A 22,771-nucleotide genomic window follows, 5' to 3' on the forward strand; every position below is an offset into this window, starting at 1 on the left:
TAAAGATCAAGAATCACAAACTGACACTCCCGTTGTAAATGAAGACACTCTCTCAGAAGCTCAGGATACAAGTGAAGACAAAAATGAAGACAAAACAGAATCAGACATATCCAACCAGGAGGAGCAGGAAGAGTCAAAACCAGAAAGTGAAGGAGCAGACACAGCAGATTCCACTTCAACCGAGGACACGAATGAAATAGAATCCTCTTCTCATGGAGATCAAAATACAGAAGAGGACACAACACAGCATGATGAGCAAGATATATCCTACAAAGTAGATGAAACACCAACAGAGACTCCTGAGATGGAGAAGGACACCAACACAGAAACAGAGTTACCTGGTGAAATTCAAAATGGAGACAATACAGAAACAGAAGAACATGGCACCAAAGACCAGGGAACACAAACAGATACTCTAGCTCAAAATGAAGGAGCCATCTCAGAAGAAGAAACTTCAAATGAAAACGAGAATGAAAGCAGTATAGAAACAGAGGAATCTAACCAGACTGAAAATGAAGAGTCCAAAAATAACATTCAAGAAGGAGACACTGCAGAGGACACCACAACAGAGGACACGACTCAAACAGACAGCTCTACTGAGGAAGACCAGAAAACAACAGAGGAAGCGATACTTAACGATGAGCAAGATATTTCCAGTAATGGAGAGGAAACACCAGAAGAAACTCCTGACATAGAAAAGGACAGCAACACAGAAGGTGAGTTAACTGGAGAGATTCAGACTGGAGATAAATCAGAATCAGAAGACCACAGCATATCAGAGGACACAGAAGAGAAAACAACACAAGACGAAAGCAATAAAGATCAAGAATCACAAACTGACACTCCCGTTGTAAATGAAGACACTCTCTCAGAAGCTCAGGATACAAGTGAAGACAAAAATGAAGACAAAACAGAATCAGACATATCCAACCAGGAGGAGCAGGAAGAGTCAAAACCAGAAAGTGAAGGAGCAGACACAGCAGATTCCACTTCAACCGAGGACACGAATGAAATAGAATCCTCTTCTCATGGAGATCAAAATACAGAAGAGGACACAACACAGCATGATGAGCAAGATATATCCTACAAAGTAGATGAAACACCAACAGAGACTCCTGAGATGGAGAAGGACACCAACACAGAAACAGAGTTACCTGGTGAAATTCAAAATGGAGACAATACAGAAACAGAAGAACATGGCACCAAAGACCAGGGAACACAAACAGATACTCTAGCTCAAAATGAAGGAGCCATCTCAGAAGAAGAAACTTCAAATGAAAACGAGAATGAAAGCAGTACAGAAACAGAGGAATCCAACCAGACTGAAAATGAAGAGTCCAAAAATAACATTCAAGAAGGAGACACTGCAGAGGACACAACAACAGAGGACACGACTCAAACAGACAGCTCTACTGAGGAAGACCAGAAAACAACAGAGGAAGCGACACTTAAAGATGAGCAAGATATTTCCAGTAATGGAGAGGAAACACCAGAAGAAACTCCTGACATAGAAAAGGACAGCAACACAGAAGGTGAGTTAACTGGAGAGATTCAGACTGGAGATAAATCAGAATTAGAAGACCACAGCATATCAGAGGACACAGAAGAGAAAACAACACAAGACGAAAGAAATAAAGATCAAGAATCACAAACTGACACTCCGGTTGTAAATGAAGACACTCTCTCAGAAGCTCAGGATACAAGTGAAGACAACAATGAAGACAAAAACGAATCAGACATATCCAACCAGGAGGAGCAGGAAGAGTCAAAACCAGAAAGTGAAGGAGCAGACACAGCAGATTCCACTTCAACCGAGGACACGAATGAAATAGAATCCTCTTCTCATGGAGATCAAAATACAGAAGAGGACACAACACAGCATGATGAGCAAGATATATCCTACAAAGTAGATGAAACACCAACAGAGACTCCTGAGATGGAGAAGGACACCAACACAGAAACAGAGTTACCTGGTGAAATTCAAAATGGAGACAATACAGAAACAGAAGAACATGGCACCAAAGACCAGGGAACACAAACAGATACTCTAGCTCAAAATGAAGGAGCCATCTCAGAAGAAGAAACTTCAAATGAAAACGAGAATGAAAGCAGTATAGAAACAGAGGAATCTAACCAGACTGAAAATGAAGAGTCCAAAAATAACATTCAAGAAGGAGACACTGCTGAGGACACAACAACAGAGGACACGACTCAAACAGACATCTCTACTGAGGAAGACCAGAAAACAACAGAGGAAGCGACACTTAAAGATGAGCAAGATATTTCCAGTAATGGAGAGGAAACACCAGAAGAAACTCCTGACATAGAAAAGGACAGCAACACAAAAGGTGAGTTAACTGGAGAGATTCAGACTGGAGATAAATCAGAATCAGAAGACCACATCATATCAGAGGACACAGAAGAGAAAACAACACAAGACGAAAGCAATAAAGATCAAGAATCACAAACTGACACTCCCGTTGTAAATGAAGACACTCTCTCAGAAGCTCAGGATACAAGTGAAGACAACAATGAAGACAAAACAGAATCAGACATATCCAACCAGGAGGAGCAGGAAGAGTCAAAACCAGAAAGTGAAGGAGCAGACACAGCAGATTCCACTTCAACCGAGGACACGAATGAAATAGAATCCTCTTCTCATGGAGATCAAAATACAGAAGAGGACACAACACAGCATGATGAGCAAGATATATCCAACAGAGTAGATGAAACACCAACAGAGACTCCTGAGATGGAGAAGGAAACTAATATAGAAACAGAGTTACCTGTTGATATATGTCATGGGTTGTTTCATCGTCGAAGAGGTGCATGGAAGCGATGTATATTAAAATATAAAGCTCTACAACAGCAATCACGTATTTTCATACAAAGAAAATTCCCATTTCAAACACTTCTTACAGAGGATCAGAGCACAGAAAACCAGAATGTATCTTTTATATTCAAAAAGGGCCAACATAGAACGTCTATCAGTAAAGTTCCAGATACAGATATATACCAACAATATGTAGGACAGGGTACATCATTACAAAATTATACTAAAGAAGAGGTCAAAGAGAAAGAATCCTTGTCAGTACATTTAAATTCAGGTGTTGAGGAGGCTAGCTTCCAAGAGCATATGGAAACAAAATCACATACAGCACAGCACAGCTTTGAAAATAAACATACAAACACGACTAACATCTTCTCATGCAAGGGTCTAATACACCGCTTAACTGGTATATGGAAGCATTGTTTGAGAAAAGATTTAAGGCGCAGACAGAAAATGGTAAAAGAAAAGTCCTTTCAATCTATAGGTAGATTGACACAAACCTCAAGCCAAACACAGGACATAGGATTGTCAAATTCTTTCAGCCAGGAGCAGGACATAGAAACACAGAAGAGTGGAAACAGAAAGACCCAAGAAAGTCAGCACCACAGCCTGAAAATAGAAGTGCAACACTCTGATCCCCAGCAGCAAACAGATGTAAACCATTCATCCGATCTAGAGGATACTGCAGTCTCCTCTGTGGAAGCTGACAAGCTGCAAAGCTCTGGTGACCAGCAAGACACAGAAACACAATACCGTTACCAGATACAGCATATCCAGAGACAAGGAAACAACCAGCAAACCAACTCTGGGACTCAAACTTCTAGTCATCATCAGGAAACAGGCTGCAGAAGTCTAAGGCATCGCTCAGGGGGAACACGGAAGGATTGTGTAAAGAGAATGTTCAGATCTCAACATCAGAGCAGTGAAATACATACGTTCATCCAACAACCCGAGACAGGTTTGCACACTCCTAGTGAAGAAGAGTACTTACAAATGCAAATCACAAGTGATCAGGAGGATACAGGCACTCAGAAGTACCCTTCAGAGCAGCCGACACCTGCTGCAGAAAATCTAACATCCAGCAATGAAGGAAAAATGGAAACCCAAATCATAATGCACGCACTAAAGGAAAGCTCCAGCCTAAAGCACACAAACAGACAACAATCTGTCTACCTGCACCATGACATAGGAGTACAAAAATCTAGTCTGTCAGAACAGGAAGGAATACATGCTCACCACCAGACACAGCTTCCTGCTGCTTTCCGTCTCTGTAGAGGTTTGGGCCATCGTGTCACGGGATCTCTGAAGCGATGTGTAGTGAAGATTAAAAAACGCCTGCTATCTTAATACAGAATTCTGGGTTCTTCTCTGATGAACAAATGAAAATAGAAGAAAGGGGCTTGTTAGCCTGGCATCTCAATGCAAGACATATGCAGGTATAGGGAAGGACCTGGAATTTTTACCGGGTTTGTGCAGGATCAGAATCTGTTTTTCCAAAAAGCTTATGCTGTGACTGATCCTTCAACTGATACACCTGAAGAAGGCTCCACAACCAAGAAATTGTGTGCACCTATCATTGTTTTTACTTTTTTACTTTCCAGCACAAGAATGAACTTCTACTTGATCTGTCAAAGCTCTCCAGAGTCACTAACTTAATGTAAAGTCATCTTCTGTGATTTGCCTAGCTGAGGGAATGGCACCCTAGCCCTTAGTATATACTGCCCATCCACCCTCACTATTGTGGAGTCAACTAGTGAGATTTACTGTATATAAATAGGCAAGCAGAAGAGTGTGAGATTAGGCTCTAACCTTCCTTTCAAACTTCTGTTGTAAACTCTATTATCTTATATATGCTTACAAGACACATAATTTTAAATAATGTACAGGTAAAATAAAATACTTCCTGTAAATAATGTAAAAATTAAAATATTTAAAGGTGTTGGCCTGGTTTATGCTGTCACATTTATGTATATGCCCTCAGAAGACTGTACTCTTTTCCACAGGGTTTTGGATTATTTGTCATTGGGAGAACAAGGATCTATGCAGATATCTTGAAATGGAGGAAGAGGGGCTGTGGCTGGTTGACATGATGCAGTATTCAAAGAAAAGGGTTCATAGTCTTAAATCTACTGTTTTCATATAGTAGTGAATCAAAGTACTTCACATACCAGACTGTAATTCCATCAGAGTGCTGGTCAATAGACCTCCAGAAGTTAGATACAAGCAAAATATTAAAAATAAATCTAATGGAGTAGAAGATATTCACATCAGTCCAAAGTACCAAAAGAAGTAAAGTAACCAACAAACCTTAGGACTGATTTTATTTTAAAAATATTTCAAACTATTTGTAAATCAGTATATTTTTTATTATTTAGTTATTTTAACTAATTTAAAAACCCAGTCAATACATTTATGAAACACATACCTTCTATCACCTCCATCTACAGTTTTACAGCTGTTTTACAAATATTCAACCCACTCCGCACAGTGAAGATGAGGTGGAGGGATGCTTGATCAAAAAGCGAAGGGAGGCGTCTGAGCTCAGTACAGTATATGTATTCTAGTGACGTAATGATGGGGCCTAGTACATTTGTGGGAGATTGAGTTCTCGTTGTTATCTCTTCCGATCTGCAGTTAATAACTTCCACTTGTGTGGTACAGGTATTAAAAATGCTTGTATTAATTAGTGCCCCTTATCCTACAAAATGGACTTCCACCACCACAGGCACCAACATGACCGACATTGCCAGACACAGAGGATATTGAGGCATCTGGAAATGTATCTTGCAAAATAACAGCCCCAATGTGAGTGGAGACCACATAGCTGATCCACTCATCAGGCTGGAAATTTGGTCAGTACAGTGTTTTACTGTATGTTAGTACTTTTGCTGACTCAGTATTCTTCAGGGTTTCAAATACTTGCATCGGTATTTTCCTCTTTTCAAGATTAAAGACATTAAATCCCTATCCGTGTATGGTACATTTTGCAGACCAATTTTATGGCAAACAAAAATAAAACGGTATTCTAAATGTGGTCTTATTGGTGTATTGTGTATTGTCAGTTTTGCCCTGATTCAAATTCTGAACTTTTTATTTCATATACAGATCATTTATTAGGGTTTGTAATGTCTCCAGACATCTGTAGATGAAGACATTAATAATCATCAATGAAAACTACTTCTTTTCAAGTTCACCTCCATCCATTTGATATTTAGAATTTACAGACAGTATGTCTGCAATAAATATAACAGGTCACATATTTTATTTTTCCCACAGTGTTTGGTATCCTTGCTGCCTTCCCATACAATTTTTGTGCCATCTGCAAATTGCATAATTCCCCACTATCCATCCAGGTGGTATGGAGTTTAGATTAGAAATTAGAGCAGCAGGCCTGAAAAAGATCCACCGATTATCTCTGCTCAGTTTGTGGTTTCTCTCCTTATCAGCTGACAGCTGCAGACAGCACTTGGAATTTGCATCTGAGCAAATGTTATTTGATAAATGCCAATTTTAGGCACTAATGCATAACATACTTCTACCCAGGCACAAATGTTTTGAAATATTCACATGTTGTTTTAAAAATCTGGACAACTTGAACTCTGCAGTGTAAATATGAAAGCACCGCACAAAGATCCTTTAGGTTTAGTAACCATTTGAATGTTTCTATATATATCAGAGGTGCTAATTGAATTGGAATAATTCTGTATGTTTTTGACCGCTTTTGTCCTGCCTTCAGGTTCTTGATGGAACTGAAAGTTAATTTAACTCAAACTATTAAGGTTGTATTGTAGCGACTGTAGTCCATTTTGCTGTATTAAAAATTATCATTTTAAACTGATAAGTGGACATTGGTAATCATTTCAATTTGGTCAGTAGGTAACTCCCGAACCATTTATCAATTTAACAGTTCACATGTGTCAAAATAATTTTCAAAATAATTCTACCCCTTAATATCACCCTGTTGCCTTGAAAAAAGTAGTTTAGTTTACAGACCACAATTGCAGGAATCTGCACTACAAGAATACAGCAATGCCAAAGATAAATCTTTACTCTTTTCCATCATCTGTCAAACAGAAATGAATTTTGCGGGTAGGGGAAAGTTGAATCTTTCTGGTCAGGTTGTCTGATAAAAGCAAATCTGTATCTCAAGTTCAAAACACTAATATACTTAATTGCTCAATGGGTTAGCCCAAAGCTCTAGCAGATAAAATCACTGTACCAACAACGCTCATATTATAATGTATATAAAAATGTTTTATTTACATTTTGAGGATATCAGCTGTTTTACTTTGAGTATTTCTTGTTGTTTTAAGATGGATCATTCGAATTAAGGTCCTTTTCTAAGATGTAGATTAGTAAATAAGCAACTACCAGATGTTGATGTGAATATTGTGCTATATTTCAAATAGTGAGAGCTTCACTTGAAGAAAAACTAAATAGATTACTAAAACAGTATTCATAATTAGCAATCGCCTATTTAAAATTAAATCATGCATTTAAAATTCATGGAACAAACATTATTAACCTTAAGTGTGTATGGTATTACTGCGCATCACATTAATTGCATTTTGAGAGCTTTAAAGTGTCAAAGTGGGTCTTTCAGTAGTGACCAACATGATCAGAAAATATTTTGTTTCATATTCAATTGAATATTGTTTATTATTCACTAAAGCAAGTATACATGAATAAATAACAATCTCAGCTTTCATGTTAATTTGTTAAAAATTCCAGACACCAAATGAAACAAGATGGTGGACTTATTTAACCTAATCTAGGGGTTCCTAACTGCTTTAAAGAAAAAAGATATGAATATCTTCAACCATTCTTCAAAACGTAATCACTTAGGAAGGTATATACAGTACTGTATATACAGTATATATAAAAATGACAAACAGTGTTCATAATTTAACCCTGTTCTTAAGTTTGCTGTATACATTTTTATATCGAAGATCTGTCCCACAATAAAGCATTTTTAAATGACTGGATTATTTCACAATAATTATTAGACAGAGATATACAAGATCAATGACATCAAAGCATAGGTAAAAAGGAATAAAGAACATCGAAAGATAAAGATGAAAGCAGAGCTTAATGGTACCCATTTTTGAAGGATCCCAGTAATCTAATATACACAGTGTTTGACAATTTAGATTTGTATTCTATGATCCAATCAATTATTTTTCCCCTTTGTTTCTCACACTTTATTTTGTGTGTGTGTATCCACCACAGTATCATTATGATCAAAATAACCTTCCCAAGAATATCAATTCTTGGACTAAAATTAGTAACTGAACTCATAGAATGTTTTGAAACGATTCTACCTTTCAGCTAGTGTAAGAAAAACAGAAACACCTGGCAAAAGAGCAATACAGGTAAGGACAGGTTTAATAGAAAGACAGAAGGAGGATAAAAACAAGAAGCAGGTTCAAAAATCATGGAACTCTCCCACACATTATAATTTAGCATTCCTGTCTCTATTTCAGTCTTTCAGAAAATGTTTTCCTTTGGAAGCTTGAAGTGCTAGAGCCCAGCAAGCACTCATCAGCAGGGTTATTAGCTAGACACAGAAAAACAATCTGCTGTCAGGGGTGGAAACGTGAGACATGATAATCCCAGATGTTTGCCTGGGCTAAAAATGTAGGATGTTATTTACCCAGGCCACACTTTAGGCAAGTGATATATGTCAGATGTAAACTCTAGCACGTACATTTTAAACAAATCCAATCACAGAGATAATATAAATGGATTTGCACAACTGGAAACCAGTCTCTGAGGAGGACAAGCAAAGCCGAACTCTTTGAAGCACAATTTAAGAGGAAATTTAATTTACCCTTTATTTTACCCTTTTTATCATGACAGGGTGACACCTTCGTTTTGAAAGTTGAGTATAAAGGTTGCACAAGCTGGTGTGTAAGTAAAGTGATGGGTGAATGAGAAGGAGGATATCTGTATATATCATCCCTTTGTGCCCACAAAACCTTTCTTTCCAAAGGCTAACTTGAATGAAAAGGTTGTTTCTTTCACTACAATACTATACATTAAAATCTATTAATTAATCATTTCTGACCAAGAAGCTGTTCATTGCTTATTGCACACACAGGTTCATAACAACATTTTGATTCTAGTGTGCTTACTGTACATCAAATCAATATTGTATGATAAGAATTCTCAAAGTTTTTTTTTTTAATTTGCTGCTCTACTGGGGCATGTAGTTGTTTCTGTCTAAAGGAATGTGCTGGGTCCTACACCGCTATACTTCTCGGCTAATTAAAAACAATTAACAATGTAGACAATTAACCGTGGTCCTTATTTGTTATTTCCTCTGCCCTATATCTGAAATCAGCACAACACGAGACTAAATGACCAAAACAGAGCTCTTTTAAGAAAAAAAACAGAATTTTACCCCCCTTTTTATCACAGCAGGGTTACAGTTTTACCCCGCTGTGATAAAAAGCTACAAAATCTGATATTTTGTACTGTAGAAATGCCGACAATTTTATTGGTGTATCTACGCTGCATAAATGTTACCTTCTCTAGGCACTGACATTGTTCTTTATGTTTGTTTGAAATTGTACCTGGTTGTTTTTACATTTGACACCTGGAGAATCTAAAAACACAATTATGATTACGGTAGGCATTTACATAAACGCCCAGGACGCGGTATTTTTCTAAAACCCACACAGAGCACGCTTGAAGATGTCTGAATATATTTAATATATCTCGCAATGTCAGTCAAAGATACACATTGAAACAGGAGACTCACCCAACACTTCACATAACAAACCTGGAAAGACCTGGAGGGAAAACAGTCAGGGTACCGTACTGTATACTGTATATAATGCACAGGAAATTCTGGCTGCCAGCAGAGCAGCTATGAGAGAACTTTTCCAGCGAGCTTCACCTAACGCGCATCATGTGAATCCTGGATCCAGTGAAACGTGTTTGGAAAGAAAATAATTCCGGTTTTCTTCTTAATTTTACAATGAAAACACGACGAAGTCAGATATTTCGACAGGTGTATTTAAAAAAGCTTTTGAAGAAAGAAGCGTTTTTCCTTCTAGCTTCACAAGAACGGAAATGTGAGTAATTTGGCTTTACTACTGAAGTATTCAGAGAGCCAGAAAAATGGCATTTTAACAAACCAAGCTCAAGGGGAATCGCGCATACATTCTGTTGATTTTTAGTTTAAAAACTGGAATGGCGATTTTAATTGGAATTAATATTTAAACCTCAATAATTCATTAATAATTGTGAGGGTATCTGGATGGTCTGGTACTGTTATACCCCATGAATTACGCCTACTGTACTACAGAATACCGGCACACCGGCTAGGGTCTAGTGAAACGGCAGAAACAATTCACAAAGCGTCTATCGTTCTTGCCGTTAGTTAGATAAATATGAATAAATTACTTTGTATGGAATAGAGATTATTTCCCACAAGTATATAGTTATAAGACAGTCTATTCTTAAGAAAATGTATTCGAATAGAATATATCATAATTAGGTTTTGTCTGCCACACATGTATTCAGAAAATGAACAATGTGACATTAGCGATTGTAGCTGCATTATCATTTTTAATAAATGTTTATGCACCACCTAAAATTATGGAATTAATATTCCTAGACAGGAAATGACAGAAATCTCCCGAATTTATTAGATTAATTTCATGCTACAGCGAAATACAGAGGGATGGAAGTACGTTATTGTACTATACAACTGGGGATTTAACAAAACCACTAACGGTTTTTTTTTTTCATTTAGGAGAGAATCCTACAGAAAGTACAATAAATATAGGTATATATTATTTTTTGTAGTGTAATAATGGAGAAGAGCCCTTCAAATTTACGTTCACACATTACTTTAATTATGTTACGCACTGTAATCTTTCAAGAAAATGTTAAATACTCAAGAATTAGACTTGTATTTTTACTGTTTTCCAGTAGTTTGTATACATTGTATTATGGGATATCCAGAAAAATATCCAGTAAAAGTTAACCGACTTCAATGGAAATTCATAGATTCTCTCAATCACTGAAAAAAAAGATGTTTTTTGTCTATGAGTTAAAAATTATGTGGGAAAACTGGATTAATTATAAGTTCCCAAACCTTAGTTTGGTTCACTAGTCAATCTGCCAGCAGCAACTAACAGTTTATAAAAAGACTTGACATAATGAGTTCAGTTTACTCAGAACCATCAGAACTCCCAAGGGGGCAATAAGCAATTCTTTGTAGAAATTTTCTAGAACATTTCCCTTCAGTGTGATTATTATCAGTCAGATACAGTCAGTTTGGATTAAACTATACTACACACTAGTAGTACACACACTAATAGGCTTTTTTGGAGAGTGATGCTGCTACTCATGAGTTCAGTCTAGTCACAGCCACTGTGGGGGCACTTTATTGCCACTACAACAATACCTACCAAAACAAGGAGCTTAATAGCCAAACAACTTTTGAACTGTTAATGCATTGTTTTGACAATAATTTGATAATCCAGTATGGGTCCACATACTGTACTGTACTGTATAAACTATAATGTCTCCAACACTATCCTTGCCACGTTTGGAGCAGATCAGCTACATGGTGTTTAATCAGGGGTTAATCAGGGCCAGACTGGAATTTGGGAAAAATAAGAAAGCTTTAAAAACAAGGCAAAGAAAACTCATTTAAATCACAGTTGGCCTACGATGCTTGGAAAGCTAGTAAACATTTTTGAGTAGGTTTGAGGGGGGAGCTGTGTCAGCATTAATTGAATGGATACGAAAACTTAATTATTAATTATTAATTATTAATTAATTATTGGATGGCAGCTGAAGAAAACATAACCGGCAAGATGTGTTTCTTCTTTCCACTCTTCAGTGTGTGATTAACCTTAACTTCTTCAATTTTATTTTGAGTAAATAGCTGTTCACTTTTTAGAGAGTTTCACATTGGCTGTAACAGAATCTTAAGTGACAATGTGCTCATTTCTTTTTGCTATAGTCATCTGGTGGTCATGTTTTAAAACTAAACTTGTATATCCATTTGTATAAATGTCCATTACTTTTATTGTATATTTGCAAGATCTGGTGGGTTTTGGATGAACTTGTGTGTATTATATTTAGATGGATCATATTATTATCCTGAGCAATGTATAGAATGGTTCAAAGACGATGAAAATCTGCAAGGTCTGTCAAATTCCATTGGATCACATTGGGGCTCACAAGATGATCCAAAAGACCAAACAATTTACAAATCCTCCATGTCTCTGCCATATTCTTGACAAATGACTAGTTGGAAAAATAAAGGACATGTTAATAGTTTAGGTCCAAGTTGGGGTTTTTTTCCAAAGCCTACAGTATGTCAGGAAAGAGTGTATAGGGATTTTAGGGAAAGAGTTTATAGGGAAGTTGCCTTCCTTTGTTACAGCAATGATTTAGCTAATACAGTAGAACTATTAAAGTTACTGGTGTTTTTTTCTTGCATTTTCTTTCCTTAGGATCCACATCGATTCACATCTGCCAAACTGCTACAGTACTTATGCAGCCCTTACGATTTACAGGAAGTCTGCCAGTCTGAGAAACCAGTCAACTGCATTGTGACCTCCTCTGTGTGAGGAGGACTTCTGATGAGGACTTCTGGCTTTTTAATAATCTTTTACTCTCTTGAGCTACATGAGATCTATTCATTGTGTGTGCTGTGCACAAACCAAAAGAAGACCAAATGAAAAATAAAGAGCTATCTAGAAAATAGGTGTGAGGGCACAACAAAATAGTGTAATGGAATCCTCTTTAAAATTTTGCAGCTTTATCAAGTTGGAATTTATCCAGTGTGAGAGTAACTGAAATAACAGTTGTATTTTGTGGTGGAGATTTCTACCTTAGCTTGAAAATCTATAGAGACAAAAAATCATCCTGTTTCAGTGAAACTGATAATGATTCATTTCCACAAACTGCAGATTGTACAGGCCAACCATGGTGCAGTGCAGTGATAAAGTCAATATAATAAACCCGGTCACAGGAGTTTATTAGTAGAATAATATGATTGAACAGATTCAGCCTTTTGCTTGGCACGTATCAACATTTCTCAGTTGTGTAGAATTTCATGTGACTTTTCATTAAGAAAAGGTGAAAATACCAAAAGCGAAAGGTCCTTATGACTGACAACTGGTAAGAGCCCTGATAAAAGTCGCGAATGGCAGAACAGTTTTCTTCAGCCATTTTTGTCATGCTAGCACCAGACAACATCAGTCACTTATAACCAGACCATTTCAATCAAGTGTTATTAGGTCTAGCAACAGAGCCATGTGGTATTGAAGGGAGCCACCTGGATATTTTGAATGGATCAATAAGAAGAGATTCAGTGTTCCTTTTATGTACACTAAGAAGGTTATTCTTTTGTATTCAGCTCCTACAGTATGTTGTATCTGAAGCTGGAAAAAATGATCAAGTGGACATTCAAAATTTCAAGGAGTCCCCTTATGATGGTGATGGGGCTTTCTGCCAAAGGGCTAGATGATTTAACGGTACTTTTTAAAATTTCCCTAACAAGTTAGAATCAGCACTCGAATTCGAAGAGCCTGTGTTGAATGTTTTCAAGTCCTCAAGCCTAGATTTCTTATCCTCTAAGGTAAGGACTATACTCACCAAGAGAAACTCCCGCCTACAGCTTTTACATGATGAATTTCACACCCCAGATGTTAACCTTTTGGCTGGAGGCCTCCAATGTCTCCAGGCACCAGTTTATTCAGGAGTTTGGGCTCAGTCCACTGGTGTATGTGCCCCGGCTGCCTTCTGCACTTCAGCCTATCTTTAGCATCCTCTATGTACTGATTTTCATTCTGGCACTGGCCGGAAACACAGCTGTGCTGTTCCTGCTTTGTCGGAGGAAGGCTCTTCAGGCTCCCAGCACGTTCTTTGTCTGCTCACTGGCCCTAAGCGATCTCCTGATCTCCATTTTCTGTGTCCCAGCTACCCTCCTGCAGCACTTCTTCACAAACTGGCTTGCAGGTAGGTACGTTGTTCGTAAACACTTTCAAGGAGCTGTTGAAAAGGCTAGGCAGACAGCTTGACAGGAAGTTCCACATGACACTGAGCTAGAATCAGAGGATGGGAATAACTTAAAGTTTCTCATTTCAGCAATTTCTTCTCATTTCTTTACAAATTCTTGCCTGTCGACGGGTAACAATTACAGTGAAGGAAAGAAATACAGTAGGGACATCTAGGAATTTAACTTTCACAAATTCAATTTTTGAATTTGCCAGAAGAGATGAGACAGGTTGTTACCAGCAATTCCTTTGTTGGACCATGAAGCACACCCATGGACCAACGTGCTCATTCTAGTTTTTCACTCTTCTGATGTTTTAATGATTACTTATCACATTTATTGGCAATCAGCCTTAAGATATTTTTCAGAAGTGGAGTTGTTAGTATTTGGCAAGCTTTGAAGGCCACAGAGATTTTAGCTTGAACACAATTTCCAAACATGTTAAAACAAGGTAGTAAAGAATTTCCATTAAGAAAGCTGTTGTACTCATTCTAGTAAAACATCTGATAGTTCATGCTACACCCATGATTATCTAGTCGTCTAGATCCTAAGATGTCCTCTCTATGTTTAGTTGGATAGGTTACAAATCAGTTTACACATAAGACGTCGTTACTTGTGCTTGGCAGAGAAATATGGGTAATGGCTCAGCCACTGTTAACTTTTTGGATACCAGCTGAAATGGCCTACCATCTAAAATGCAGTGGCTCCATGTTTAATAGCTTAAACATTTAAAGACTATTTACTCACCAGGTGGTCTTATGTTAATGGATCACATGAATCAGTGAGAAAGGCTGCCATTCATTAGAGTTGTTTTATTTCAACCAGTCATATACTCTGTTTAGATCATTAAAAAAACAGCCCGTCTCATCAACACTGATAATAAATCAAGTAAGCATGCGTCAGCATGCAGAGGCTGCAAAGGAAAAGGCTCCTTTGCAATAATGATAATAGTTTTGTAATGATGATAAAGGTATCCCTTTCAGTGTTTTGAAATTCAGCTTCACATTAGGTATTATAATCAGTTTTACATCAGCTTTATATTGTATGGTGAGCTTCAACTGAACTTCTGACATTAAAGTGACACAATGTTCTTGATATTTCTAAATGAACTTCACATTTGAAATGGCACTTCTGCCGGAAATCTGTAGCTGAACTTTTACTGTTTTTGTAAAACAAAATTTCTAGATGTGCTTGAGCAAACTTGTTTTACCTGACTTGTTTGACATGTTTTGAACTTTCAGCAGTGATTCATTTGCAACTTCTCAGTTTATGTACAATTGGCTTTTTGTGTCAGATCTGCAATTTTATTTCTGTTTCCTGACAACTTTTTGGCATTTGTTTATCAGTAGGTCTCCTGTCTTGTTGTACTTATGAAATTCATCACATTTCTGACAGTTAAGCCTCAGATATTGACACTAATCCAGTTTGTGGTTCCTTTGTAGTGACCACATAATATTCAATGAGTAACAGTACAGAATATGGGATTCAAATGACCTAGTGAAACCCATCACATGCCATTGTGTTAAAACACCCTTGATTTCATTTCAACCTATTACACTGTAAATACTTCACATTTATTTCCCTATGGCAGCCACACTGCAAGACAATTAATATGTATTAATATTAAAAAATGTATATATTAAAAGTACACTCAATATTAAAAGTATAACAGAAACAGGCATTTACATGACCAGCAACTCAGTGCTAATGTCACAAGAAGCTGTTACACGTTTTACTTTTAAAGCTGTTCATTTTTTTAATCATAGACCACTTTGAAAAGAATGTTAATTATTGAAACATAACTGATGTTACATAGCAGGAACCCTTAAAATGTTACTTAATTTTTATTTAGATTTTCTCTTGACATCTGACGTGGACCACAAGACATTATACCATTCCATAACTTTATAAAATAGTGTAGACTGGAGTTACTATTATTAAATTGCAGAATGCTCCATCATGTAGTGACTTTTGTGACAGGATATATACAGGGATAACAATCTAGACGAGTCCAATTCTTATATATTTCTTGGCCTTTTAATAAAAAACTCTTGACCTTTACTGTCAGTGTATATGAAGGTTTAGCGCTCACTCATTTTGTGTTTTACTGTCAAGCTGCAGCCAGTAAATTATTTTGAATGTGTAATAATTGCAGTGAACACATCTGTGCAGATTTACATATAAACTTTATAAATGGCAAAAGAGGCAAAATCACACACAAAAGGATATACTTTTTCATTCATTTATTGATCAAAATGATCCAATGTTAAATTTCTTCGTTGGAAAAAGTATGTTAACCTATGCTTTCAGTAACTGGTGTGACCTCCTTGAGCAGCAATGACTTCAACCAACTGTTTACGGTAACTGTTGATCAGTCCCGCACATCGACTTGGAGGAAGTTTGGCCCATTCCTCCTTACAGAACTGCTTCAACTCAGTGATGTTGTTTGTGTTTCTTGCATGAAAATTCTAAAGGGTTCAAAAACTTTTTAGCACCACTGTAAGTCGAGGGAAAATGTCAATAACAAAATGTGATATTTGTGTTCAGTTTACAAGGGTTTACGTTCTTCATGGTTGTCAGCATAAATAAATTTTGTTGTTACCACATTCAAATGCAAGAATAGTCTGAAGATTTACCAAGGCAGCAAACATTTCTCTCCCACAAGTCCCAAAATGTTTAGTAAAAGAAATAATGGAAAACTCTTTTCTCTGTCTTCCTGTTCCTCTCTATCTCTCACAGGAGAGTTTCTGTGCAAGCTGGTTGCATTTCTCCAGGTGACTGCCATCTCAGCTAGCATCTTCACCATGATCTGCATAGCAGCAGAGAGATTCCAGGGCATCTTGTACCCACTGCAGTTGCAGAATGGTTACTTCCCTAGTCATGCCATCAAGATGCTGGGTAAGAGCCAAGTCAGGGGGACCACCTTTGATTTTTCACTCATGCGTTTTTTTTTTTGTTGGGAAGATATGTACCCCATCCTGTGACTCAAAAGTTTTGTTAGTTCCTTGATAAATTTGTTCATTCTTATTTTCTTACGTGGATTTTAGTAAGATTTTCCTGGCACCCCACAATTTTGTACACCAGTGTCTTGAGATGTAGGCTTCCTTTCTTAACATAGGCTTAGTTGTTTAAGCAGGAACATGGAATGTGCCATTTAGAAATGCTAACTTTATCCATGGAAACAGAATTTTACACAATATGGCTTGTATGAAAATTCTGATATACAGTATATAACTTATTATTTACTCATTACTATTTATAAATGTATATTTTTAGGAAAAAACAGTCTGAAGATTTTGGTGATTTATTATAATGGTTTTGGTGTCATTGTAATTAATTGAACATTTACAACTGATCCTGTTATACCTGAATCACCTGGATGGCTGATGCACGAGCTTTAAATCACCTCATTATTCAGGAAGTTGATGAGGCACTGGGGACGAGGTGATCAGACCTGTTGAAAATCAAGAAGAGAAACAGAAAGTAACTAATAAGCCTCACTTATCAAGAGAAAATTGCTTTAAGCCTTCAATATGTTTGGAGTGTTCATAGCCAGAAATTTCTAAATGAGTAAGAAGTAACAGTCAAATAGAGCCAACAGCTGAATCATACTTTTGTTTATGTTTTTTAGCAAGAAATTAACCTTTGCTTACTCTTTTGCACCTCAAACTCTGACACAGCTCCTACAGTACTTCATCCTCTCTACATACAGTACATGTGTCATGTACTGTGAAGTTACAAACGACAACACGAATATTTGTTTGCACTGAAGTAACGCACATTTCAACTATGCCTGCATGACAATTGTTATGCAAAGCATGAGATTATTTTGACAAAATCTGTTTCATTTTAGGGCAAATAATATACAAACATACTGATCGGGCACACTGGTGCCAATTCCAAACAGTAATGGTCTTTTGAGGAATACTTTCTTTTTAACTATTAACTTTGTGGTGATACAATGAAACTGCACAGATAATTAAACAGAGAAACAGGGGGCTAGCTTTTTGTAAATGTATTTTTAAAGTGGTTTCTTAAATGACCATTTTTTTTCCTTCCAGCTGGTGTCTGGCTGGCAGCTCTGGTTATTGCATGCCCTATGTGGTATGCCCACAAAGTGGAGGTAACTTCCCACTGTTTTAAACCTCAAGTTATAATTCATCAAATTAAATTAAATTCAAATTCAATTAATCAAGTTGTACTTTTTGTCCTTTTCATTTATCTTTTTTTGTGTCCTAAATCTTTAATTATAATTCCCTTACTGTTACTTATTTAGAATTGCAGTGACCAGGACAAATAATGTTTCTGGTAAAGAATATTCTTTAGCGTAATCAAATTAGTGATTAGTGCACAAATTTCAAAAAGCAAAGGTACTGTATGTTTTAGAGATAGCCAACATAAATATACATGTGTACATCAAGAGCTTCCGATCATTCAGTAAGGCTTCAGGAATCATTATTATTCTTTGAATAGTGTTTTATCTCTTCACAAATGACTTGCAATGTCCTCTTAGTCGTAACTATCTCTTCAAAGTACATCAGTCTTTACAGAAATTAAGATTATTAATAAGAAGAAGCCCTGAAACTTTTAAAAGTTCTGCTGACACACAATGGTGAAAATATGGTGTCGACAAAGAAATTAAACACAAGTTCAGCCTCAAAATACTGTAACAGATTCGGGTTCTAGGGTTTGTTCCCTCACCACACTGGGCACGAACCCTGCTCTCCGGCATGGCTCAACCAGGGGTATTGCCGGCTGAGCTGAAGAAGACCTTCCTCAGCCCGCGCGGCCAAGATCCCTGTTATGTACAGAGGCGAATTCGTTACAATACCTTTTCAGTCATATTGAATAGGACTCTTATCAAAATACTGCATTATTATTTGTCTGCTTTTTATGTGCTACACACGGTTAGTAGCATAAATACAGAACAGAAATTCTGAAAAACAAATCAGGATAAAGTATAAAAGATATATTTTAATGTTATAAAAGACCTCTGGGTTGTCATAATGTCTTTTGGATTTTTAGCATTGGATGAATGCATACCACTTTTTAGTAAGAGTGAAAATAACTGTAAATTATATTGGTATGCTCAATGTGATAGTTAATTTAAGATGTCATGCATGCTTAAACAGTTTGTCAAATTAACTTAAAACAGGACTAAGAGGGAGGTGGATGTTTAGGTTAAGAGTTGTTTTTTATATATTTAATTTACTTTCTAAAATTCAGGACTGATTTGTTTCCAAAAAAATCAAGAAAGAAACTCTTCAGTTTCAGACATTTGTATTTCTTCATTTCTTACCAAAAACCTACTGCATCGTGTTCTTATATTCTATACCTTCACAGAAACATGCATGATATTCATACAGGTACATGGTGATTGTTTTGCAGGTGAAGTACGACTTCCTGTTTGATGTGCACTACACCTGCTGCCAGGAGATATGGCCTCATACTTGGCAACGACAAGCATACACTACATTCTTGTTGTTGCTGGTGTTCCTGGTTCCCATGGTTACTATGAGTGTGCTATATGGCAAAATCATGCGGGAACTGTGGGGCAAACATCGTGTCCATGATGTCATGTTTCAGACACTACCTGGCTCAGAGATAAACAAGATCACCAGGTGAGCTCTTGAGCAAAAGGAATTCAAAGCAGGTCATGTTTATAAAGAAAATGATACTCCACTGTGGTATCCTTATGTCTTGAGATATTATCCAATGATTTGCAAGTTTGAATTGATTCTAGATAGTTTCCAGTCTCTTCTGTTTTGTCCTACAACCCTGGCCAGAAGTCTTAGCCTTATAGTCCCACTGATCACAGATCAGAAGTCAAATCTTCATTGTACCACTAAAAATGATTTAGATACTATGTACTCCAGCATTCCAGAAATATCTTGTTATTATTGATTTACATTTAAATCTATTTATACAAGTGGGGATGCACATGCAGCGATCTAAATAAAATACTTACATCAAGCTTATGTTGGATTTAAGCCCACAAAGGGGCACAACTTCTAGCTCTTTCCAAATTGGGTGATACCATAACTGTGCTTCTCAGTTTACTTCCATTTAAGCAATGTATGAAATAAGCGGCTGCTTCACATAACCATTCTTTTCACATAACCATTAATATATCTGGCATAAATTAGAATACTTTGAAGTACACTTGTTTTCATTCCTCTGCAATACAAGAGTCACTTACCTTGTGAAGTGAACTGAATTCACAGGCTGCAGATGAGAATGTCTTGATTATAGTGACTCATCGCTAATCCCACTGGTTGTTTTCTTTCCAAACAGGAAGAAGAGACGTGCTGTAAAAATGATGGCCACGGTCGTTCTTCTCTTTGCTGTCTGCTGGGCTCCTTTTCATCTGGTTTCCGTGCTCTCTGACTATGGTAAACATGAAAAATGAAGCTGTCTGATCCATCCCTTATATAAGCTGCGCAACCGGGGTGAGCTTTTTAGAAACCATAATCATAAGCAATCATAAGTAGTGTTCTACCATTTAAAACCCTTCTAAAAGTGTTTTTTTTTGGGGGGGTCTTGTGATTTCCTTTTAAATTTGCTGTTGGCCTATTCAATTTCTCTGTTGAAAACACACATAAATTACAACAATTACAAAAAAAACACCACAACTTGCAGACTCCTAGCTGATCGATCACTTTTACTGGTGGTGTTGATCTCACTAATCCCAGAAACAGTTAAATTTGCTTTTCAGTCTTGCAGTTAACCAACTGACGCATAGGCTATTTGCTTTATAATGTATATTATTTTATTTATACACATTTTAATAAATAGGTAGAATTGTTCTTTTCAACATTGTTCTGTGTAACCTAAACCATAGTACACAGCATTTACAACTAGGAAAACTGTACTTACTGTAGTCCAGTCACTACAGTACCTTTGATCCACAGGAAAGCTGAGTCTCGACCCAGATCAGGAGTTTTTGGTCTTCACCACAGTCCAGATCCTGGGATTCGGCAACTCCATCTGCAACCCCGTGGTATACGCTGTCCTCAACAAAAACTTCAAGAAGGGCCTCCTGGCCATCTTCCTCCAGAGGGGCAGGCCGCGCTGGCTGGCGGGGAGGCTGGGAGGCCGGGCCCGTGTGGGAGTCTCGGCCATAGACTCGCTCCACCTCCGGGACCGCAGTGAGCACAGCCTGCTGGGAGCTGGCGCGCACCAGTGGAGCAGGGTGGCCTGGGAGTCAGAGCTGCACACCTTGAACCCTTTCCCTCAGGTCCACCTCTTCCAAGGCATTTCCAAAAAGCACAGCAGCCCCCTGCTTCTCAGTGTCACAGATCCCCTGCATGTCAGCACATCCTCTAGCTAAACCCTGTCCCAGAAGAAACAGAAGGATGTGGAGTAATCACGGCAATCAGGAGGTGGTGAGAGGTAACCTGGTTTCAGCTCTTTAAGCATAAATACAAATGATTTCGATATCATTTCAATTTTGAAGATGAGAGTAATTGTAATGTACAGTACCTATTAGCCACTCAAGTGGTTAAAGTATGTGCTTTGTGATCGGAAGCCCAGGATTTCAGTTCCTTTTAAATCAGGGCAAGGTCTTAAACACCTGATGGCTTCTTGCTTGATGCTGTGCTTGAGTAACAGGACTAGGGGTAACGCTTGCCGTGAAGGCAAGGCCCTTTGTCTTTTGAGCCTTTCTTCTCTGCAGGCTACAAGGCCTGATATGTAATGACTGTGCACGAGACTCGCCCAGTGTTTCTCAACTGTGAAAAAGTTATCTTTACCGACACGAGATTCTCACTTGTACAGTACAGAGCGTGGCTTCTTGTCTCATGTATACATCGAAGGTACGAGAGGACACTTTGGTTGTTTGGTAACTCCACAAAACAAAGACATTCACTTTTAAATGTTTTTCCTCTTTACTCTTTCCGCAATTTCGCGGTACTGCTGTTCATGTCTGAAGTCACGTGTGCCTGAAGAAGGCTCCACGGCCGAAACGTTGTGTTTTCTTTCTTCTCTTTTTAGCACCTATTACTTGTTACTAAAAAGGCATATATTGCTTTAAACTTGTTCTTCAGAGAATATAACCTATTTCAGCCTTGTAAGTCTGTGAATTCATTTCCTGAAATACACTTGGGAAAACAGATCTAAAAGTAAGACTTGTGTCGATTGTGCACACTTCAGAAGAAAATACTCAAAAATGATCTATAACACCATCGGTAGTACATTTTCCAGTATCCTGGATTATTGAGTTGCACAATGTCAAGAGCATTTTCATGCCTCAAAGCGAGCTCTTCATAAGCCGCTATGGCTAATAATCTTAGAAGTCAATGAGTCAGTTACTGGCAGGCTGCCTCTGGTATGCTATAATTAGTCACATGTAACTCAGAACCTCCACTTTTTTCAGGTCTAAACAGCCTTTTTTTACAAACTGAGACATTAGTATTCTTTATCTAATAGGACTTGTTTGGAAATTACACTCCAATTTCCTGTGATATATGAATTTGTTCATTGGCACACAGTTTACCATTATTGGCTGTTATTTGCTTTTTCATTTTTCTGTTTCCTAATAGCCTGTTTCTAATGCCATATCTTGGCATTTCTTTTTCAAACAGCCTTTTTCAAAAAGAGCTCTTCTTGTGTCAGTGTCACACACAGTATCATTTTGCCTTTGTCTAGATGTACAGTAGATGTGACTAAACTGCCACTAATATAGTCTACTATGCAGTAGACTATATTGTTAAACCAAAAGAGTGCAATTTTCTGGGACAGCTCTATAATTGGTAGAGTACATATGTAGAATATTAAGTGTGATTTATTTAAGGGAAAGTATTGTATATTTAGTGTACTGGAAATATTTGTTTTAATGTGGTTCATATGTAAAACTGTGTTTTTCCTACCTGTAGTGAAAAAATAATCTTTGAATAAAGATGAAGGATTTTTTCTGT

At 37.3% G+C, this 22,771-nt stretch overlaps 1 protein-coding gene and 1 long non-coding RNA gene across 4 annotated transcripts; one reads left to right on the forward strand and one right to left on the reverse strand.

Moving 5' to 3' along the window:
- The first annotated feature begins 9,516 nt into the window (after positions 1 to 9,516).
- On the forward strand, positions 9,517 to 22,771 carry LOC148674370 (pyroglutamylated RF-amide peptide receptor). Of its 2 annotated transcripts, none has more exons than XM_088627099.1 (7): positions 9,517 to 9,909; positions 12,310 to 13,819; positions 16,596 to 16,754; positions 17,918 to 17,979; positions 19,245 to 19,477; positions 20,151 to 20,248; positions 20,768 to 22,771. In XM_088627099.1, exons 2-7 carry the CDS (start codon positions 13,486 to 13,488, stop codon positions 21,184 to 21,186), a joined length of 1,305 nt encoding a protein of 434 aa, XP_088483225.1. In that variant the 5' UTR covers positions 9,517 to 9,909; positions 12,310 to 13,485; the 3' UTR covers positions 21,187 to 22,771. The 2 variants fall into 2 exon arrangements, with proteins under 2 accessions (XP_088483225.1, XP_088483226.1); XM_088627100.1 differs by having other exon boundaries at positions 13,218 to 13,819.
- On the reverse strand, positions 16,732 to 20,866 carry LOC148674371 (uncharacterized). Of its 2 annotated transcripts, none has more exons than XR_015935569.1 (3): positions 20,733 to 20,866; positions 20,056 to 20,243; positions 16,732 to 17,310 (listed from the first exon to the last, which is right to left on the reverse strand). It is a non-coding gene; the product is annotated as an uncharacterized LOC148674371 (long non-coding RNA). The 2 variants fall into 2 exon arrangements; XR_015935570.1 differs by having other exon boundaries at positions 20,755 to 20,856.

Source organism: Lepisosteus platostomus, chromosome 3 (genome assembly GCF_059453375.1).
Source record: "Lepisosteus platostomus isolate fLepPlt1 chromosome 3, fLepPlt1.hap1, whole genome shotgun sequence".
NCBI classification, from domain to species: Eukaryota; Metazoa; Chordata; class Actinopteri; order Semionotiformes; family Lepisosteidae; genus Lepisosteus; species Lepisosteus platostomus.

Coding starts and splice junctions, on each gene's coding strand:
- LOC148674370 (XM_088627099.1), top strand. CDS start 13,486: ATGATGAATTTCACACCCCAGATGTTAACCTTTTGGCTGGAGGCCTCC. Junction 13,820..16,595: donor CTTCACAAACTGGCTTGCAG/GTAGGTACGTTG, acceptor TATCTCTCACAG/GAGAGTTTCTGTGCAAGCTG. Junction 20,249..20,767: donor TTCCGTGCTCTCTGACTATG/GTAAACATGAAA, acceptor TTTGATCCACAG/GAAAGCTGAGTCTCGACCCA.